At 41.6% G+C, this 23814-nt stretch overlaps 1 protein-coding gene across 3 annotated transcripts in view; it reads right to left on the reverse strand.

The window, feature by feature from the left end:
* The window catches only part of hemk1 (HemK methyltransferase family member 1), a 134361-nt gene that overhangs the window by 35755 nt on the left and 74792 nt on the right, over positions 1-23814 (reverse strand). For all 3 annotated transcript variants that reach the window (XM_060835355.1, XM_060835356.1, XM_060835358.1), the window contains exons 8-9: positions 17114-17219; positions 14122-14217 (exon numbers count right to left, since the gene is read on the reverse strand). In XM_060835355.1, the coding sequence (XP_060691338.1) occupies positions 14122-14217; positions 17114-17219 (202 nt within the window). The remainder of the gene's footprint in view (positions 1-14121; positions 14218-17113; positions 17220-23814) is intronic.

A 23814-nucleotide genomic window follows, 5' to 3' on the forward strand; every position in this document is an offset into this window, starting at 1 on the left:
GTCTGTGACATGGTTGGTGTTGTAGTTCGACATTATGCCAGATCAAAGAATGGTAAAACGTGGCACTGTTGCAACAAATCTTGTGTTAGCACTTATCAATTTAATTAATAAAATTAGTGTTGCAAGTAAAAGCTGTTCAAGACAGCTCAAGCATGTGTCATGCTACAACCTATCCCTCAACATCAAATCTATGAAATGTCGAGATTCTGTTTTGGTTGGAATACCTTTTTCTGTAGAATTAGCAACTCAGATGGTTTTGATAAAAAAGCAGAGATAGTAAAAATCTGAAAATACCTTGCAGCCAAATAAATTCTTTTTATAATGAGTTCGGAGCCTGGTAGCTACTTTTCTCAGCAATTCTATTTTAACTTGGATGGCTTAATCAATTGAGGAACAAAGTTCTCTCTATCCATGTTACTTCACAACAGTTGCCAGTTTTATTATTTAATGGGTGGAAGAGGGTAAGAAAAGTATAAAGTCCAAGTTCAAAAACTCGAATCAAAGCTAAAAGCATAAAACTTATTGACTTTTCATTTTTATTTGTTTCTTTTTAAGAAGATTTCTTCTCCTTATCGACCCTGGATCTTGCTACAGCATTGATTATCTCTAGCTGAGCTAGTAGCTGGCCCACGTGTAGGTTTTGGGAAGTGCACCTTCAGAAAGGTTCCAGATATGAAGCTTCTATCACCAACTGCACAGAAGCATGGGTTCCTGTTGGAAAATCTCAAGCTAGTTGCACAGTCAATTTTGGGCATGTGATGGTGTCTTTGCTTATAAGACAGAGTCACACTATTCTGTGGCACCCCTTAAATCACAATTTGAAATAAAACAAATTCACAAGTTTATCTTGGGACAGCTTTAAGCATGTCTGTGTGAGCAGAATTTCATATCAATCCCATCTTTTTTCTTCTATAGTCTCTCCTGGGATGTGGGTGTTGCTTACTATGCCAACATTTATTGCCCTTTCCTAGTTGCCCTTGAGAAGGTGGTGGGAGTTGCCTTCTTGAAGCGCCGCAGCCCATGTGGAAATTGAAATGACTCCACAGAGGCAAGTATCCCATCATTGACTCCTGGAGAGTCCTTGATACTGATTCAGCTCTCAGAATGAACAGAACCTTGAACAGAACATAAACTCCTGCTTATGTCTATCAGCCACAGCACCCTGATTGGACCAGATTAACAGCCATAATCAGGGAACTCATACTTATGAGATCCACCTGATTGACCTTGTTCCAATCACTATATCCCTCCCCCTCTGAATCTGAGGATATGGGGCAATTTTTTTTTGTAGGTCCTCCTGGGTCATTTCAGCACCAGTTCAGGTTCCCCCAATTCCACCTCTGATATGGGTGATGTGTAACGCACAATAACTCACCTCTTGCACCCGGATTGTCTTGGAAGAAATTCATTCTCTTCTTCGGGCAGTGAGGCAGCAACATCTGCCATGTCTGTCTCACATTGTGAGGTATTTTCAATGTTTGACAGAGAAATAGAATCTAAGGGTTCCAGAACAGTTGGAAAGGCTGTTGAGAGACTGGGCATGTTTTGCTCCTGCACTGTTTGCGAGTTTTCAACTTTTATATGGTCAACGTGCTTGTTCAGTTCCATCACATCAATCTGAACTTTATATGTAATTGAAATTAACCTTGTGTTGACCAAGCCTCTTAGCCAGGCTGGGCCATTCCCATGGTTCCTACACCAAACTTCTTTCTCCGAAATAAACTGCCTCTCTCGCTTAGCGATTCTTGTGTCCAGCATTGGCATTCCTGATTGCTGTTTCACCCTTCCCCTAGGTCTGGGAAGATCAGACTTAATCTAGTGCAGAGTCTTCTCCCCATTAGCGACTCTGCTGGTTCTATCAATGTAGTTGCATGAGGGATGGTCCTGTAAACAAACAGGAACTGGGACAGTTTGGTATCTAGTGCAGCCATAGGCTGTTTCTTTAAGCTTGCCTTCGAAGTTTGGACTGCTCTTCCTGTCAGATGATTAGATGATGGATGGTATGGAGCTGTCCTTATATGCTGAATGCCATTCGACTTTCGGAAATACTCAAGCTCTGTGCAGGTAAACACTGATCCATCATCTGTAACCAACACTTCCGCGAGTCTGTGTACTGTAAAAGATGCGTGCAGATTTTCTGTCGTCATCCCTGAGTTTGACAAATCAACTCCAGCCACTTTGACAGGGCATCCACAATGATGAAAAGCATCAAGCCCTTGGAAGGACCTGCATAGCTGACATGTAACTGAGTCCAGGGTTTCCCAGCCATTTCCGAGAATGTGGGGGAGCTGCTGGCATTAATTTTTGTCCTGGTTGGCACTCTGGGCACTGCCCCACCAACAGGGCTATGTCTGCATCCAATCCTGGCCTACCAATATGTTCTCACCAATATCTTCATTTTGAAGAGCCGTGGATGATGCTGGTGGAGTTCAGCCAGTATTTGACTTCGACTTTTGCTCGGGACAATTAGATTAGATTACTTTTTAGATTAGATTAGATTAGATTAGATTACTTACAGTGTGGAAACAGGCCCTTCGGCCCAACAAGTCCACACCGACCCGCCGAAGCGCAACCCACCCATACCCCTACATTTACCCCTTACCTAACACTACGGGTAATTTAGCATGGCCAATTCACCTGACCCGCACATCTTTGGACTGTGGGAGGAAACTGGAGCACCCGGAGGAAACCCACGCAGACACGGGGAGAACGTGCAAACTCCACACAGTCAGTCGCCTGAGTCAGGAATTGAACCCGGGTTTCAGGCGCTGTGAGGCAGCAGTGCTAACCACTTGTGCCACCATGCCACCCACAATCACTCTTGCTCCCCATAATAAAGTCCTCCTCTACTGTGATCTTGTCTCTCTGGATCCAAATATGTTTCAAATCTTGGTCATGATGGCCCTTTGGTTTCAGAAGTCCTATTGGGTTTCAGCTAGAAGGCGCTTTTGCATGGTTACACTATTAATCACACATAGCAGATGGTTTCTCAGCATCTCAATAACAGTTAAACCAAAGTCACATGCCTCTGCTAGTCATCTTAGCCTAGTCAGAAATTCTGATATGGTTCTTGAATTGCTGAGTAAAACTAATAACATTTCAGAATTGGACCAGATTAACAGCTCCAATCTGGGAACTCATATTCTATGGGGTCCACCTGGCTGACCTCGCTACAATCACTACTGGACCACAGTTTCCTATCTGGCAGGGTACAAGTTTTAAAAATGGTTTCAAGATACTCCCTGGTTCTGGCTTTTTAAACAAAGTTTTGGTTCCCTGTCTTACTGTCTGACAAGATTTCTGGAAGTGAACCGCCCCGCCGTCTCTCTCTCTCTCTCTCTCACACACCCTCACTGTCCCCGTCTCTCTGCCTGTCGCTCCCTCTCTCTCCCCCATGGTGTATTTCTCCCTGTCCCTCTCCTTCGCTCTCCGTACTCCTTTCTCTCTCTCTCTCCTGTCTCTCTTTCTATCCCTCTGTGTTTGCGTCTATCCCTGTCTCCCTCTCGTTTTCTCTCTTCCTCTCTCTGTATCTTTCTCTACACTTGTCTTTACCTTTCCGTCTGTTATTCTGTCTCTCCCTCTATCCCTGGCTCTCTACTTCTGTTTCTCTTACTTTCTCTGCCTCTCTCTCTTCATGGATTTTAGTAAGGCATTTGATAAGGTTCCCATGGTAGGCTTATGGGGAAAGTCAGGAGGCATGGGATATTGGTAATTTGGCCAGTTGGATAGAGAACTGGCTAACCAGTCGAAGTCAGAGAGTGGTGGTAGATGGTAAATATTCAGCCTGGAGCCCAGTTACAAGTGGAGTTCCGCAGGGATCAGTTCTGGGTCCTCTGCTGTTTGTAATTTTTATTAATGACTTGGAAGAGGGAGTCGAAGGGTGGGTCAGTAAATTTGCAGATGATATGAAGATAGGTGGAGTTGTGGATAGTGAGGAGGGCTGTTGTCGGCTGCAAAGGGACTTAGATATGATGCAGAGCTGGGCTGAGGAGTGGCAGATGGAATTCAACCCTGTCAAGGTTGTCGATTTTGGAAGGACAAATAAGAATGCGGAATACAGGGTTAACGGTAGGGTTCTTAGTTAGGTGGAGCAGCAGAGTGATCTTGGGGTCTATGTTCATTATGTTCATAGCTCTTTGAAAGTTGCCACTCAGGTGGATAGAGCTTGTAAGAAGGCCTATGGTGTATTAGCGTTCATTAGCAGAGGGATTGAATTCAAGAGACGTGAGGTGATGTTGCAGCTGTACAGGACCTTGGTAAGGCCACCTTTGGAGTATTGTGTGCAGTTCGCCTAACTTTAGGAAAGATGTGGAAGCTTTGGAGAGGGTGCAGAGGAGATATACCAGGATGTTGCCTGGAATGGAGAATAGGTCGTACGAGGTTGAGAGTGCGAGGCCTTTTCTCATTGGAACGGCGAAGGATGAGGGATGACTTGGTAGAGGTTTATAAGATGATCAGGGGGATAGATAGAGTAGACAGTCAGAGACTTTTTCCCCGGGTACAACAGAGTGTTACAAGGGGACATAAATTTAAGGTAAAGGGTGGAAGGTGTAGGGGGGGTGTCAGGGGTAGGTTCTTTACCCAGGGAGTGGTGGGGGCATGGAATGCGCTGCCTGTGGGAGCGGCAGAGTCAGAATCATTGGTGACCTTTAAGTGGCAATTGGATAGGTCCATGGATAGGTGCTTAAGCTAGGACAAATGTTCGGCACAACATCGTGGGCCGAGGGCCTGCTCTGTGCTGTATTGTTCTATGTTCTGTGATGTCAAATTTTGTTTGCTATTGCGCTTGTAAAAGGTCACATATTGTTTTCTACATTAAAGATATTATATAAAGGCAATTTGTTGCTGTTCACTTTTCTCTTTGCTACTTTTGTGAAATTTTATCTCTTTCATTGGAAATGAAGCTTTTTGTGTCCAGGTTTACTGAGCAACAATTCAACTGAAAGATTAATGACAATAAAGCTTTCGAGCAATTTTCTTTAGCAAGTTATACTACATCTACCAGAGACAACTGGAACAGGATCAACAACGTCAGACCCAAGAAAAATATAACTGCTGCTATTTCAGGAATATATTCTCATTTTCCTGCACAACCAGCATGTCAAAAATCAGCACATTCTGTAACTATCAGATGTTTATTTTTTAAAATTGTTTAACGAACATTGAGTACTTAGACTTCCTAGTAAACATCAAGCTATTAAAAATTATTGTTCTTGTAAAATAAAATGATCCCTAGTTGGCAACAGTTGGTGGTGCGCTTTATTTACTTAAATGAAGTACCAAACTTTTCGTCTTCCCTTACTTGTGCTGTCTAATATGTACTGCAAATACTGAAGTAAATAGAGAGATATCAGTGGAAGAAAACAATGGTTTTCATGTCTGCTGATTTCCAACAATACTGTCAGTGAGCAGATTCTACACTGGACTTTGGGAATCAGGGGGAGGGTAGGCAGGAGCAGAGAGACAGGGAGTTGAATACAAAACAAAGCAAGGTTTGTCAGTAGCTTCTCCCATTCTGAAATCACACATGACCCAAGTAATTGCATTAACTGTTTTATTTTCTTGAATTAGTGCACACATACTAATCTCTTAAAAGGGAAATACAATCCTAGGAGAGAGTGCAAGATCTCCAAAATACTGATCTTTTAGATTTCACTCTGTCCCTCGACCTAAAATCAAAGCACCAAAATTCCTGCTTTAGTTATGCACATGGCAAATGGCTCCCTGGATGAAATGCTGACAGCCAGCTGACTCTCTAGTTAGAACTCATCGTGTGCCCATAAAGAGCTGTGACTAGCTGGGCTGCTATCCCTGACTGGTCCAGGCAAAGGGCCCAAAACATTTGAAAAAAAGGTTAGACCTTTCTGTTTTGGCAGATGGATGGTGTTGTCTGGAAGTGGGTTCTCAGTAAAACAGATGGATAGGGAGGAAGGTGAGGTTGCGATCTTCCAGGCAGTCGCCCCCGTAAGGAGCAAATGGTACGCTCCAATTATATCATTCCCCATGTCCTTTCTGCTAATTTTAACACTTTGGAAAAAAATGGGCCTCCTGCTTGCACCCATTTGCCCAACCCAACCTTATTATTTTAAGGGCCAATTATTTATTTTCATATGATGGGTGGTCTGCTAATTGTTTTGGCTTTCTATCCTCTCTATTATAGGGTGAACTCGTGATTATGTGTGAGCTGGGCGTCCTCCCTAATTACTGGCCCCTCTACTAAAACAAACTCAGTGGTACCTCATAATATCCAAGCCCCTAACTGAGATTTGAACCGAGAGCTTCTGACTTAGAGGCAGGGACTCTATCCACTATCCACAAGATCTCCCCATCATCTTGAACACTGGGTTTAGAATTTAAACAGCAGTTTCCTCAGGAGTCAGGCACAAGGAAATAACTCATATTAGTTGAAGTATATTACAGACCAAAAAGGAAATTCAGGATAAAGTCTGAAGCCAAATGAGAGTTTGTAGGAGTTCTGACTAAAGAAGAAAGAAAAACAGAAAATGTTAAAACACTCAGAAGGTGTAGAGGAAGTTAAAAAGTTTGACTATTTCCAGAACTGATTTTGAGCTGCATGAAATCAATCATTGTTTTTCTTTTACTTGCAGACAATGTTTGACTTGCTTGACTTTCCATCACTGCCTGTGTTTACTTCCAATTTCTAGAAGCTGCATTACTTTGCCTTTATATAAGAGAGGTTTAGGATAGGAATATATTTGAAGCATAGTACAAGTTGTGGAATACCTTTCCACTTAAAAATGCATGTATTTCTCTGTTTCAACACAGGACTAGCCCATTTGATCTGGCTCTGGATCATGCAATAGAGCAAACAGGTCGACCACAATGCACATGATTTGGCAAAAACTGTGGCCACATGACGTTTAGGTTCAATGCAAAAAAAAAGATGAAACAGAATAGTACAGGTTAAGGGTAGCTTCTAAAATAAAGAAACAGCAAATTACAGAAATAAAAAGGGACCACACCCTGATTAAAGGAAAGCTGAAATAAATTGTAGCTAAACACACAATGGAAGCATATCAGCTGTCATCAGCTCAGGTTAAGGGGCATGGTAGGGATGGAAGAGGATGGAGAATGGCTGGGAAGAGGCATGCTTGCTGACTAGCACAGGGTAGCAAGACAATGGTGGAGCCTGTTCCTCCACGGTCCACAGTACGTAGTGTAAATAAACTACTCATTGTTGGGCGGCGGCTGGTATCCCCCCCTAACAATGACATACCCAGCCATGATCCATGTTGTCGAGGAATCATTCAACAGCTGAGGGGCCCCTTAATAACACGTGCACAAGTCCTAACATCTGTCTGAGGTAACTGTCTGGTATGCATGAAAATGATCTGAAATCGATACCAAACAGGATTGCCCATTCCAGGTCGGAACCCTAACTTTGGATCAAATGCAAATCTTCAACTTGCACTGTGTTAGGAGCAATCACTTGATTTTCATTTTGGCTGAACAGGAAGCTAGTGACCAGAACTGGAAGTTACTTGGCGGGGTATCACTCCTAGCTGCGCAAATACAGCACAAAAGGAATTCCAGGGAGAGGAGGATGGAACATGGGATCTTGGGTAAACTGACAGGAAATTCCCCTACTTAAAATTATTGAATATGTGGTGACTCTGGGGAGGTGTTTGGAGAGGGTCCCTATTGCTTGAATTACAGATCAGTAATGCTCCCTAGCCCTGGGGAGCACAGGCACATTTCAGTTGCTGTGTGGAACTCGCTTCTGGCTGGATAACAGCTTGAGTTCTCATCTACATTGGGCTCTGCAAATCTTGTGCCTCTGATGACAGACATATTCCAGCTGGTCAGTGTTGGAGGGTTTGAGCTATAGGGAGAGGCTGAATAGGCTGGGGCTGTTTTCCCTGGAGCATCGGAGGCTGAGGGATGACTTTATAGAGGTTTACAAAATCATTAGATTCCCTACAGTGTGGAAACAGGCCCTTCAAGCCAACCAGTTCACATCGACCCTCTGAAGAGTAACTCACCAAGACCCTTTCCCTTTGACTAATGCACCTAACACTACGGGCAATTTAGCATGGCCAATTCACCTGACCTGCGCATCTTTGGGCTGTGGGAGGAAACCAGAGCATCTGGAGGAAACTCAGGCAGACACAGGGAGAATGTGCAAACTCCAACAGGCTGGAATCGAATCAGGGATGCTGGCACTGTGAGGCAGCAATGCTAACCACTGAGCCACTGTGCCACCCCCACAACGGGAAGAATTGGATAGCATTTTTTTTAAGTGAAGCTGCAGGGCCATAATTGCAGAAAATTACAGACTGATCAACCTGACCTCGGTCATGAGTAAGATCCTGGAATCCATTGTGAAGGATGAGATTTCTGAATACTTGAAAGTGTATGGTGAAATAGGGCAAAGTCAGCATGGTTTCACCAAGGGATATCATGCCTGATAAATCTGCTAGAATTCTTTGAGGACATGATGAGCAGGTTATACCAAGGAGAACCAATGGATGTTATCGACCTGGACTTCCAGAAGGCTTTTGACAAGGTGCTGCACAGGAGGCTACTGAGTAAGATAAGGGCCCATGGTGTTAAAGGCAAGCTGCTAGCATGATAGAAGCTTGGCTGTCTGGCAAAAAGCAGGGATTGGAGATAAAAGGGAGCTGGTGTTCCGCAAAGCTCAGTGTTAGGACCACAACTTTTCACTTTATATAATAATGATCAAGGTAAAGGAACCAAGGGCATTCGACTAAGTTTGCAGACAATACATAGATAGGCAGAGGGACAGGTAACATTGAGGGGACAGGAAGGCTGCAGAAGGATTTGAATAGGTTAGGAGAATGGGCAAAGAAGTGGCAGACGGAGCATAATGTGGGAAAGTGTGACGTCACGCAGTTTGGTAGAAAGAATAGAGGCATGGACTATTTCCTAAATGGAGAGAAACTTCAGAAGTTTGAAGTGCAAAGATAATTGGGAGTTCTAGTCCAGGATTTTCTGAAGGTAAACTTGCAGGTCAAGTCAGTAGTTAGGAAGATAAATGTAATGAAATCATGAGGGGCATGGACAAATAAACATTCCCTGGGGTGGGGGAGTCCAGAACTATAGGACATAGGTTTAGGGTGAGAGGGGAAAAATTTAAAGAGGACCTAAGGGGCAACATTTTCAAGCAAAGGGTGGTGTGTGTATGGAATGAGCTGCCAGGGAAGTGGTGGAGGTTGGTACAATTATAACATTTAAAAGGCATCTAGATGGGTATATGAATAGGAAGGGTTTAGAGGGATATGGGCCAATTACTGGGAAATGGGACTAGGATATCTGGTCATCATGGTCAAGTTGGATCAAAGAGTCTGTTTCTGAGCTGTACATCTCTGACTCTATGATACACCTGTAAAACTGAGCATTTCGATGTCAATTATTCACCCTCTATCCCTCAGTCTTCTGGGGATGTTTCTTTTCTCCATGTGATCTATTTCCAGCTTCTTAATTCAGGATTCAGATTTCCATTCTATTTTATTCCTATCAAAATAAAACTCCTATTAAAAAGACTTCCTTCTGCCTGTAACTCTGCCCCTCCAGCGCCACCCAATGGAGAGATAAATTAAAATCACTATTTGCCACCAGAAACTCTTAGCAGTCATACAGTAAAACAGCCTTGATTCTTTATTGTCACAATTTTTCAAAATAGATTTTAAGAATCCTCTTTAAAACATAGGACACGTTAACAATTATTGTATGGAAGTAGATCCTGACTTTGCTACTCTCTTAACAAAGGAGAGGTAAGAGCAAATTGGCAAGTTGTTTTAGATAGAATCAAGCAGCATATGAGGAGGTTATTTCTTCTGATGCAAGGAAATGTGGTCATCAATTTGCATACAGCAAGCTCACAGAGAAAACAATGAGATGGTTAGCACATTTTAATTCTGTTGTCTCAGGAAAACATATAATCTTTCCTACTCCATTCGTAACAAATGTTGAAACAAGTGTAGAAGCATTAAAAAAGCAGCCTCATGTGATGCTGAAACATGTTCACCCAGTTGAGTAATTCCACTGTGCTGAACAGTTGGTTGACTGAATGGTAACATTCTAGCCTTTTAGTTAGACATCATGGTTGATCCCCAACTTAAATAATACATCACAGCTAAGCGGCATAAGGAGTGAGATGAGATCCCATGGTATATGATTTGAAACATGCATGTTTACAGGTGGCTGGGAGAAGCCACAACATAATTTGGAAAAATAAATTTTCAAGTAACTATATTTATGTTAGTTGCTACATTTTAGTGCACAACAATACAGTTGGTTATCCAGAGCTTTTTCCATTCTAAAGCATGATACTAACATAGGAGTTGACTCCCAGTCCATGCTGATCGCAGCACAATGGCTGTAGACATGTCAAAATGGGCCTCAGTGGAAAATTAGGTCACGTACCTTGCCCCTGGGTACTATTCAATGAACCCTACCGGCTTTCTCTTATTGATGCATCAGGCCTCAAACCAGCAATTATGCAGAGAAACTTGGACTTACATCCAAGTGGAGTAGTGGACAAGCAGGAGGCTGGAAGAACACAGCAAGGCAGGCAACTTCAGGAAGTGGAGAGGTCTGACATTTCGGGTATAACCTTCTTCAGGACTGGAGGTAGGGTAGGGTGAGCTGCAGATAAAGAGAAGGGAGGTAAGGGTTATGATGGGAGAGGAGCAGAGTGGTGAAGTGGTGATAGGTGAATCCAGGTGGTAGGTATACGACCTTGTAGGTTGTTGGAGGAATGAATCTGGTTGGTAGCTAGAAGGAGGGATCAGTTCGAGAGATGGAAAAGAGGAGGCGGGAATTGGAAAGGGAGCCAAGGGATGGGTGGGAGGGTTATTTGAAATTGAGGAAGTCAATGTTGAGTCCTCCGGGGCTGTAGGCTGCCCAGGCAGAAGATGAGATGCTGGTAATGACCTTAAAGTAGTGTGGTTAAGTGAAAATCTTGGTTTAGATTGTTACCCTTGATGCAAAGTTATTTAAGCAGGGATAAATGAATTGAGAAGCAGTTAACATTGACTAAAAAAGAGAAAATGACTGACAGTCTGACTGTTAGACCAACAGAGAAACACTGATTTAAAGAATAAAAGGCTTGTATTTACATAATCCCTTTCATGGCTGAAGGACACCCTAAAACACATTAGTGTCAATTAAATACTTTTGTAGTTGCTTTTGATGCAAGCCATGTCTGAAGCTCTTAATCTGTTCAATGTGCTGATATTTCCTCCCAGTTCATCATCACATTATCATCTGTGAATCCTTCTGTGTGTATATATCTTGGAAAAATATACGCTAGTAATTGCAACCTCTGCCCTGATATTGTAAAAGAAGCTATTCAAATACAAATTTTTCAGTTTCTTATATTGTTGCTTCTCTATCCTGCTTCTCTATCTCTATTCCCACACCTGAATATTTCTCAACATATGTGGCAAGATAAAAGGCTAGTTTTCAAAAGTACTTCCTCTCCACACATAAAGTGCCTCCTGTACCTATACAATGTATCATCATGCTCATAATTAGTAAGGGGATGGGAAAAAAAACGTTTTCTTTTAAAACTCTCTGTAATAAAAATGATCAGTTATATTTTTGGCGTGTGGCCTCCCAAATGATTAACGAGAACTGAGTGAATCTGTTTCTAAAAAGGCCTTGTACATTCTACCCACGTAGATCAATTCTATTTACGTTGAGCTTGGTTGTGCTGACAGGAACGTGCTGTACAGTCTGAGTTTATCTGGATTGTTATCTACACTTCTCAGTAAGAGAAGAAAAAACATCTGCTTCAGGAACAGTCCTCTGGCACTGATCAAATAATGAGAGAAAACCTAATACATTCCATCTAATTTCTGAGCCAATCAACAACATAAACCAATTCAATCATACAATTCTGTTGCTGAACAAAGTCTGTCATTTTAATATTAAAGAAGGCTTAGGTCAGAAATCCTTGCACAATCCTTGCTCATTTCCTGATCTGATTCCTGCTGCTAATCAGATAGGCTGATTAGAAACCTGGTGCTTTGCTATGACAAAGACAGATCAGACAGTAGGCCAGCATATAGGTGAAAAGCAAGAGCTCCAAATACAACAAAATGGAAGGAAAGATTGGTACTGATGAACAACTTATTGATCCAAAATAAATGCTAACTCTATTTTTAATTCCACAGATCTGTCCGACCTGCTGCCTATTTCCAGCACTTTCTGTATACATTTTATTAGTCATGATAAAATAAACTCAAAGCGTGGCAAGCATGTGAAAATCACTACCACAGTGAGTGGCCAAAGCAAATAGTTCAAGGGGAAATTTGCACAGAGCATTAACAACAGCAATGTGGTGGTTATCTGTGCGATAAAGTCAATGCAAGGCTATATGAGATTAACATAAGATGCCGGGGACAGATCTTTACACATGAAACATTCTGTGAATTTCAAAAGATTACAATTAGATTTTTCTGAGGTTAATAGCTGTTACAGGGAAATCCCATAATGGGTTAAAGAAAGTATTGTTCTATACATTTTATGGACTCTGACTGTTGCCCATGGCCCTCTGTTCAGATGTAGGTGTTGGGTAGCAGGGTATGAGCAACTGCCCAATGTCAACTCCAGCCCTATTACAAGCAAATTTCAGTTTATGTGCAATTGTAGCATTTGTTACTGTCTCCCAGGATCTCAAAGCTGAGAAGCATGCAGCAAGGAATGTTGCTGAACAAAGAGACCTTGGAGTGCAGGTCCACAGCTCCTTGAAAGTGGAGTCGCAGGTAGATAGGATAGTGAAGAAGGCGTTTGATATGCTTTCTTTTATTGGTCAGAATATTGAGTACAGGAGTTGGGAGGTCATGTTGCAGCTGTACAGGACATTGGTTAGGCCATTGTTGGAAAATTGCGTGCAATTCTAGTCTCCTTCCTATCTGAAAGATGTTGTGAAACTTGAAAGGCTTCAGAAAAGATTTACAAGGATGTTTTCAGGGTTGGAGGATTTGAGCTACAGGGAGAGGCTGAACAGGCTGGGGCTGTTTTCTTTGGAGTGTCAGAGGCTGAGGGGTGACCTTATATAGGTTTACAAAATTATAAGGAGCATGAATAGGGTAAATAGGCAAAGTCTTTTCTCTGGGGTTGGGGAGTCCAGAACTAGAGGGCATAGGTTTAGGGTGAGAGGGGAAAGATATAAAAGAGACCTAAGGAGCAACTTTTTCACACAGATGGTGGTAAGGCATGGAATGAGCTGCCAGAGGATGTGGTGGAGGCTGATACATTTGCAACATTAAAGAGGCATTTGGATGGGTAGATGAATAGGAAGGGTTTGGAGGGATATGGGCTGGGTGCTGGTAGGTGGGACTAGATTGGGTTAGGATATCTGGTCGGCATGGACCGAAGCTATGACTCTAAATTGAAGAAGTTCGTTTCATTTCTCAAAATGTGTTGTTCAAAATGTCAATTGGTGTATTTAATGAACTTGATGACTGCATGTATCCTAATGTATCTACACTGAACAAACTTTCAGATGTCGGATAGCTTTTCTCAGTAAGGACATTTTATGATCCTTATAATTATACTTTTTAATCTCTAAAAAGTTGTAGAATGAGATTAGGATATGAAAATAATGATTCTTTTGTAATACTCTGGATTAAGGTCATAGGAACATATCACCTCCAAGCCCTTTCACTGTTGTCAGATCAATATCAGAGATACACATCCAAACCAACTAGTGATGACAGCAATTTGGAGATGGCTGTGTTCTCAATGCTACTGCAGTCTATGTCTTGCTCACTGACAGAGGTTGCATGGAGTTATACTGCTGATAGCCAGTTAGGGATGAATCAAACTGGACTCAGTTTTGCCTCAATTTGGATTTATTCACAAAGTGAAATGTTATGAGTACATCCCTCTGAACTCAAACGTGCCACAGTGTCTGTAAGTATCTCAAGTGACACCCTGATCAATGCCCTCCACCTGCTTATAGTTAACTATAATTAACACGGGGAAGCAGGTAGCCATTTAACCATGGTGAGTAAATCGTGTACATGTTGTGCCAAGTTGGTCATTTCATTAAATTAACATTGAAATAAGTGTCAGTCGTATGTTCCTAAATTCATACTAAAATGTAAAATGGTAATAATCCACACTTACCCATGATCCTTAAGAACAGTAGGTGCAAGCTGCAGTATAGCTCTGATGACTTTCAATCCATCTGCACCACCATCTAAGGCCTCATAGTCTTCATACCTGCAGGTATTCAGGTAAAGAAGCTGCTTTCACAAACTCCTGGATTTTCCCCTTATAATTCCATTGACTCTCTTCTTGTTGTGAACAGCTTCATGCTATTTTTCTCACTAACTTTTTTAAGTGCCTGGTGCTCTCAGCATTTCTTGGTTAGAGTCACAGAAATGTACAGCACGGAAGCAGATTCTTTGGTCCAACTTGTTCATATTGACCAGATATTCTACATTAATCTCTTCCCATTTGCCAGCATTTGGGCCACATCCCCCATTATTCTTCCTATTCATATACCCATCCAGATGCCTTTTAAATGTTGTAACTGCATCAGCCTCCCCCATTTCCTCCGGGAACTCCTTCCATACAAGCACCACCCTCTGTGTGAAAAAGTTGCCCATTAGGTCCCTTTTTCCCCTTCTCACCTTAAATCTGTGCCTCTAGTCTGGACTCCCTCACCCTGGGGAAAAAAAGACCTTGACTATTCACTCTATCCATAAACTTCTGTAAGGTCATCCCTCAGCCTCCAACACCCCAGGGAAAACAGCCCCAGCCTACTCAGGCTCTCCCTATAGTTCAAACCCTCCAATCCCGGCAACAACCTTGTACTTCTTTTCTGAACGCTTTCAAGTTTCACAATATTTTTCTTATATCAGGCAGACCAGAGTTGAATGCAGTATTCCAAAAGTGGCCTAACCAATGTCTTGTACAGCTGCAACATGATCACCCAACTCCTATACCATGTCTACCTGTGACTTTGATTTCAAGAAACTATGAACCTGCAGCCCAAGATCTCTTTGTTCAGCAACACTCCCTAGGACCTTACCATTAAATGTATAAGTCCTTCCCTGATTTGCCTTTCCAAAATGAAGCACTTTAGATTTATCTAAGTTGAACTTCATCTGTCACTCCTCTGCCCATTTGCCTACCTGAGCAAGGTCCTGTTGTATTCTGAGGAAACCTTCTTTGCTGCACACTACACCTCCAATTTTGGTGTGATCTGGAAACTTACTAACCATATTTCCTATATTCACATCCAAATTATTCATATAAATGACAAAAAGCAGTGGAACCAGCACTGATCCTTACAGCACACCATTGGTCACACGCATCTAGTCCAAAAAGCAACTCTCCACCACCATCCTCTGTCTCCTACCTTCAAGTCAATTTTGTATCCAAAAAACTAGTTTCCCTGTATTCCATGTGATCTAACCTTGCTAACCAGTCTACCATGTGGAACCTTGCCTAACACCTGACTGAAGTCCACATAGACAACGTCCACCGTTCTGCCTTCATCAATCCTCTTTGTCATTTCTTCAACTAACTCAATCAAGTTAGTGAAACATGATTTCCCACGCACAAAGCCATGCTGACTATCCTTAATCAGTCTTTACCTTTCCAAATACAAGCAAATCCTGTCCCTCAGAATCCCCTTCAACAACTTACCCACCAATGGTGTCAGGCTCACTGGTCTATAGTTCCCTGGCTTTTCCTTACCACCTTTCTTAAATAATGGCACCACATTAGCCAACCTCCAGTCTTCTGGCATCTCTTCCCGCAGCTATCAATGATACAAAAATTTCAGCAAGGGGCCCAGCAATCACTTCCCTCGCTTTTCACAAAGTTCTAGGCTACACCTGATCAGGCGAATACACAGAATAATCTATTCATTGGGCCTCAAGAAGCTCAGCATCCACAAATGACTGGCAGAAGATGAACACAAGCAACTCTGGGGAGATAACAATTACTCACCTCCCTCAATTTTGAGATGTCAGGCTTCTGTTTATTTTCTGAGTACATAACATCATCATCAAATAACATTTACATATGGGTAACATCCTGCCTGGAGATCTTGCAGTGCAGTGGGTAGCATCTCTGCCTGTAGACCAGAAGCTCTGGGTTCAGGTTCCATTCTAAGACTTGAGGGTCAAGGAAATGACAAGGTGGCCAAACAGATTGAGTAACAATCTGCAAATCCTCCCAGCACATGTCAATTGCAGGCAGTAAGATTTCTGGTCAGCCATGTGATGGAAATTACACTGTATCCACTACTCTCACTATCCAAAGCTTCAACCTACAATGTGTATGTTACACAACAATTGTGAATTCAAAGCACAAATAGATCAGCCCCTGATCTTATTGAATAGCAAAGCAGGCCTGAGTGGGCAAATGACCTACTTCTGCTCCAATTCTGTATGTTCCTACATACATATCAACCGTTACCCACCCACACAAGGGGCTATTATTATATAACGTCTTATATAATTAGACATTAGCTCATCAATTATAGAATCCCTACAGTATAGATAGCGGCCCATTGAGTCTGCACCGAATCTCTAAAGAACATCCCATCCACTCCTATCCCCGTAACCCCACATTTCGCATGGCAAATCCACATCTTTTGACTGTGGGAGGAAACCAGAGCACCTGACTAAAACAGTTAGACACACAGAAAGTCACCCAATGTTGGAAGTGAACCTGGGTCCCTGGCACTGTGAGGCAGCAGTGCTAACCACTGCAAAACTGTGCTGCCTGTAGATGTCAGTTTGTTCTAAATGTACCCAATTAGATGGAATTAAGCAAACATCATCCAATTGGGAAAGAAGCTTTTATCATAGTATATTGGACTGAATTGGAACCCAGACAGACTTTGAGAGGAGTCAAAGAGTGTGATGCTGAAAAAGCTTATGCTTGAATGATTCTCCTGCTCCTCGGATGCTGCCTGACCGCTGTGTTTTTCCAGCACCACACTCTTTGACTGTGATCTGCAGCATCTGCAGTCCTCACTTTCTCCTAGATTTTGAGAGGAAAAGAAGAAACAATTCTGATCCTCATTCCATGGCATGAAAAGAATGGTGCTTCAATGGGGTGTAGAGGTAGTATGGAGAATGTGTTTTGTTCAATTTACCTGAGAATGTCAGGGCTTAGCCCAGACATATCTTCATGAAACACGTATGGAGGGTTACTGACAATAACATCCACTGATCCACAGATCCGTGCCAGCTTCTGGGAATCTGTGTAATAGAAATTCTGGTCAGGACAGGTTTAACAATGAAACATGCTTCTATTAATCAAAGAATTTTAGAAAAGCACAGAAATCATTTCAAGTTGTTGTTTTGGCCTTCCAACCAGGAGAAAGATTGGAATAAACTGCACTAAGAAGCCATTCATCCTTCAACTGAATTGCAGCCAAATGCATCCCATTTCATTCACAAGATTGAAGGGGAAAAAAGTAAAATGGTAAACAATATTTTAGTTGGTACGCACTCAGGAGAATGTATATTTAAAGTAAAATTGAAGTTGTCGGTGAGGTGGAATCGTTGATTTGTTTTCAGAAAGGCACAAATTAATGATAAGGATTCTCTATTGCTCACTGCCTGATTAATTTCAGGGAAGCACCATTTTGCAGCTGTGTCTCATCCAGCAATGTATTTGAGAACTGGCTGATATAACACTTCTTTTGCTAACATCTTGAAATGCAGCAAAGAGCTTGATACAGTCCATGGCTATTGTAGTTCAGGGACTGTGTATAAATGCACTATGCTTCCAATCAGTCTGTTAATAACCTTAGAGATAGGTTAGTTCAGTTAGCTTCATGGCTCGTTTACAATACCAGCATAGCTTCAATTCCTGCATCAGCTGAGGTTACCATGAGGAACTCTCCTTCTCAACTTCTTCTGTTGTGTAAAGTGTGGCAACCCTCAGGTTAAGCCACCACCAGTCATCTCTCTCTGATGATGAAGTAGTCCACTAGAACTGTGACAGCTTAATTATCTTAGTCACTGAGTGGGAAAATGAGGCAATATTTAGCTACTGGAGTTGCAAAGTCTGACAGGGGATAAAAATGTCCTTTTAGATAATATCTGACATTGACACAGGCTGAAACAAATTGCTTGCAGATCTTTGGCAACTGTGATTAGCTTCCAATCTCATATTTGATTTATCGCCAAGACTGCTTCTTTCCACTTCCACTTCATAATTATCTCTTCTCTGTCTCAATTCAACTAATATTGAAACCTTCAATCGTGCTTCCATCATGCCTGGAATGAACTACTCCAAAGCAATTCTGAATAGCTTTCAATTTTTCATCCTCCTTGAGCTAACCCAAAGACCACATGCCATACCTCACCTCAGACAAAGCCCTGATCTTCTGCCACCACTGAGCACATGAACACTGGCTCCTTGTCTAGCAAGTCTTAAACTACTCTTGCCCCTCCTAACTCTGGAACTCTTCCAATCCCACTATACTCTGGGAAATCTGCATCTATTACCACTTTGCCATCAATGGTAAATGCCTAAGCTCTAGAACAGTCTTCCTAAATCTCCCTACTTGACAATCTTTTGATTTGGAACTCAGTAAAAGCTTCACTAAACTTCACTAAGCAGAAGTATATGTTAGGGTGGGGCCAGGGTGGGGTTGATGTCTGACTATATGCTTGCTTGGTTAGACAATGTGCACTCCATGCAACTTCGCAGCACCCAAGCCCATGCAATTTTAATTTCCAGGCCTCACTTTGCAGCCCTTCAGGCAGTAGGCCATTTGGCCCCTCAAGTGTGCTCTGCCATTTCACACGATCATGGCTGATCTGATTGCAGCATTAACTTCACTTTCCTGCCTGTCCCTCATTTCTCACAGATCAAAAATGTGATAACTCAGCCTCAAATATATTCTATCTTTCATTGCCCAATGACAAAGAGAATTCCAAACATTAAGAGCCCTCTAAAAGAAGAAATTTCTCCTAATCTTAGTCTTAAATGGGAGATTCTTTACTTTTAAATGTGTTACCTAGGTCTAGATTGCCTAATGAGGAGAAACATCCTCTCAATTTTGATCCTACTGAGCCCCTCAGAATCTTGTATGTTTCAATGTTATCATCCTTCATTCTTCTGAGCTTCAATGGCCATCTTTCTCAACTTCTTCTCAACCTTTCACTCCAGGATTGAATTACTTTCAAAGTAGGTATATCCCTCTTTAGTTAAAGAGATCAAAACTGTATGCTGACTTACTGAAGTCCTGTACATTGATAGGAAGAACTCTCGACTTATTTAACCTCATGTCCCTTGCCATGAAGGCCAACATTGCACCTGACTTCCTAATTATTTGCTATAGTTGCATGCTTTATTTTGAAATCACAAGCTTTTTCAGTGCTGTTCCTTCATTAGGTGATTTCAAATAAACCAGTTGGACTATAACCTGACATCTCATGACTTCTGACTTTTTCTACAAAATAAAGCATGCAACTATAGCAAATAATTGGGAAGTCAGGTGCAATGTTGGCCTTCATGGCAAGGGACATGAGGTTAAATAAGTCGAGAGTTCTTCCGATCAATGTACAGGACTTCAGTAAGTCAGTATACAGTTTTGATCTCTTTAATTAGTGAGGGATATACTTGCTTTGCAAGCAGTTCAATCCTGGAGTGAAAGGTTGAAATCACAAGCTTTTGCAGTGCTGCTCCATCATTAGGTGATTTCAAATAAACCTACTGAACTATAACTTGGTGTCGGGTGACTTCTGACTTTGTCCACCCCAGTCCAGCAGCTCCAAACCATATTTTCTTATGAATCATAAAAAATAATACAGATACCATTGCATGTCAACATTCTTTAGTCCCTCTCGGTTCAGCTTCTTTATTCTTCTTATCAAATGTTGCAACTTCCCACATTACATGGCACCTGTCAATTAAATGTCCACTCATTTAATATCTATATTCCTCTGCAAATTCTTTACATTCTCCTCACAACTCATTTACCTGTCTATTTTGGTATCATTAAAAATTCAACTCTCATTACAAATTGTATTTATAATTAATAATAAAAATACAGTAACCATATATTTTACTCAAGGATATGTTTGGCAAAAATCATTTTTCCTGTGCTAATGTCTGAAACACTGCTAACATTAAAAAGTTTTTACAGCAAAGGAATAGACTGTTCGGCCCAACAGATTCATGCCATTCCTTATGATCCACGTGTGCCTTCTACCCCGCTTATCTAAATCCATCATGCTCCTCCATCACTTCTCATGCACTTCTCTAGTTTTCTCTTAAAAATATCCATATTAATTGCTTCAATAACTCTGTGTGGTAGTGAGTTCCTCATTTAAATCTCAAAGTTCTCTTGAATTCTCCATTGGGAAGCCACTTCCTATTTTTGGTGGCCTCATAGATTGACTTGCGAGAACAATCCACAACCAGACAATTTCCGCAAGCCAAACAAAGTAACATAGAATCCATGGTCCGATATATTCTCAAAACTCTGAATCAATTCTCATGTTAAAATACACAAAATTGAAACAGGAGTAGATCATTCATCCCTTCAAGCCTGCCTCCCATTCCCATTCTATATGATCATCGCTGACCTACCCCGGATGGCCTCAACTGTCATTGTGTTTCAGCTCCTCATAGCATTCGAGTCGTCAATATTTTGAAAATCAACTTTGACATTAAATATTTTCTGTAATCTAACATCCACAAAGCTAAGGGATACAAAATGCTAGGCATTTACTACTCTTTGAGAGAACAAATTCCTTTGCATCTCAGTTTTCAATGAATGTCTCCTTATTCTGAAACTATGTTCCTTGGTTTGACACTCCCATTCGTTTGAAAGCAACTTTTCAACATTTACTTTTTAAGTCCCCTCAGAGGCTTTCCTTGATTCCTCTAAACTTAATGAGTTAAGGCCAAACTTTTTTAGCTGTTCTCGATAAATCAACCCAATCACGTCAGAATCAGCCCAATCACTTTCAAACAACCTCCAATGCCAGTAAATCCTTTGTTAAATACAGGAATCAAAACTGTGCACATTACTCCAGATGTGACGAAGCCTACACTCTGTACAGTTGTAACAAGATGTCAATATTTTTAAACTACAAACCCCTGACAATAAAGGACAAAATTCCATGTGCCGTCTGAATCATTTGTTGAGCTTTCATGTCAACTTTTGGTGTTTCATGAGCAATTATACCCACATCCCTCTGTGCTGAGGGATGAAGAATCTCTCCATTTAACTAAAACTCTGCCTTTTCATTCTTCCTACCAAAATGCATGATCTCATACTTCCGGACATTAAACTCCATCTGCCAAGCTTTTGTTCACTCACCTTCTTGTAGGTTCCTTAAGTCCTCATCACAAAGTAGCCTCCCAGTTACTTAGGTACATCACATTTTGATCCCTCCTCCAAGCCATTAATATAGACAGTGAATAATTGATGTCCTAGGACTGATCCTTATGGCACTCAACTATGAAAAAGACCCATTAGTCCTGACTGCCTGCCTTCTGTGCATTAACAAAACTTCAATCCATGATATTGCATTATCCCAAAACCATGAACTCTCATCTTGTGTAATAACTTTACATGTGGTATCTTCTCAAATGCCTTCCAGAAATCCAAATACACTACATCCACTTGTTCCCCTTTATCAACACTGCTTGTATTATCTTCAAAGAACCCCAGCAAATCTGTGAAGCTTGATTTCCTTCCACTCTGTGGAATCATGTCAACTCTGTTTGATTGCATTAAACCTTTCTCAATGCAATTAATAAACATTTTCCCAATGATACATATTAGCCTAACTGGCGTATAGATTCATGCTTTCTTCCTTCTTGAACATGGTCGTCACATGAGCAGTTGGAATCCAGTGAATTCAAAAATATTTTAACCAATACCCCCACCACTTCTACAGCCACTTCCCTTAAAATCCTTGGATGCAGGCCATCAGATCTGAATGATTTGTCTGCCTTTAGTCCAGTTAGTTTGCCAAATACTTTGCCCATCTTGACAGAGGCTTTCAAACAAGTCCTTTCCTCCTGTTATCACCTAAATTACATGATATCTTTGGGATGTTTACAGTGTCCTCCACTGTGAAAACGGTTGAAAAATATTAAATGAAGTTATGTATCGTTCCTCCTTTCCCTGTTATCAGTTCTTGAGTTGCATCCTCCAAGGTCCCACACTCACATTAGCTACTCTCTGTTATATAACCATTGAAGCTCTTGCTGGATGTTTTTAATATTCCCTGCTAATTAACTTTCAATATCAACTTTCACCCTTTGTATTTGCTTTTTAGTTATCTGCTACAGGTTCCCAATCCTCTGACCTACCACTAGTTTGCACTGTTTTAGTATTTGTTTGGAAACTCTCCTTGACTACTGTTATTAACCATGGGTGGTTCATCTCCATCTCTCTCTCTCTCTCTCTCTCTCTCTCTCTCTCTCAAGTCCTTCCTTTTGACCAGAATGCATTTTTGCTGAGCATTTTGAAATAGTTACTTAAATGTCTGCTACTGCTCATCTCCTAACCTTCCAATTAGTCAATTCTCCAGCCCACTTTAGGCAACTTATTCTTCTTACTTCTGCAATGCCTTATTTAAGTTCAAGATACTGGTTTGAAGGCCAAGTTGCTCTGAAACTGAACTTGAAATTTGATCATGATATGATTGCTACCCTTTAGGATATCCAACTACAACATCTCTAATTAATCCTACCTTACTACACATTACTAGATCTAATATTAGGTACGGTGTGCAATGTACTGCAATACACAATTCCTGATACATGTTACAACTTTGCATCCCAAGTTTCCATCACCCATCTGATTTGTCTAGTCAGTATGCAGAATAAAATCACCCATTACAGCTGCAACATCCTTTTTATATGCTTCTATTATTTCCTGATTTGCACTTAGATCTACACTGAGGAAATTCGTCAGGGGCCTATAGATTCCTCTCACCTGAGACTGCTATCCTTTCGCTATTCCTTAATGCTACTGAAATTTATTTTACATTATTGGAAGGGCTTATGCTCGAAACGTCGAATTCTCTATTCCTGAGATGCTGCCTGGCCTGCTGTGCTTTGACCAGCAACACATTTTCAGCTATGACCTATTGTACCAACACTATTCATCATGGCTGCGTTTCCTGACATGGACCAATTTAAATGGCACGTGCTCAGGTTTTGGGGGGATATGTGGTGGATAGTAAGAGATTGACACAGAATGAGGAGAGATTGAGATGGCCGAGGCTAACAGATCAGAATGGCAGTGAGGGAGATCATGAGAATCCAGGAAGGTTTGAAGGGGGTCTACAGGGATCTGGGAAAGAACCGGAGGGGAAAGGCAATGAAGAGAGAGTGAAGGGAGCTCGAGGAAGAAAGGCCTCCCAATTCCTGCTCTCTCTTTTTGGTCCAGAACTCCAACTCCTGTTCTCTCCTTTTCGATCCTTAAAGAAGCCCCTTTCTCTCCTTTGGCCACTAACCCCAGCTCTGCGTCCTCTTCCCTTCCCACTCCAGGGGCTTCCCCATCCTGTGCTGGGAAGCCCCTCCTCTCCCCACCAATGAAGCCCAGTTTAAAATCACATGCTTCCCTGACCATGTACAGTAATACATTTTCGCATGATGTCACACAAAGTGTATGCTTGGACGTTATGCTTGGAACTATGTGTTCCCGAATGAGTGTGTACATAGAATTGCCCAAAGTTGTCGGTGATGCCTTCCTTCATTAATAATACTACTCCACCTCCTCTTCTTTCTGCCTATTTTTTTAAAACATCAAAAAACCTTGACTATTGAGTTCTCAGTCCTCATTGCCTTGCAATCATGTCTGTAATAGTTATC

Source organism: Hemiscyllium ocellatum, chromosome 14 (genome assembly GCF_020745735.1).
Source record: "Hemiscyllium ocellatum isolate sHemOce1 chromosome 14, sHemOce1.pat.X.cur, whole genome shotgun sequence".
NCBI classification, from domain to species: domain Eukaryota; kingdom Metazoa; phylum Chordata; class Chondrichthyes; order Orectolobiformes; family Hemiscylliidae; genus Hemiscyllium; species Hemiscyllium ocellatum.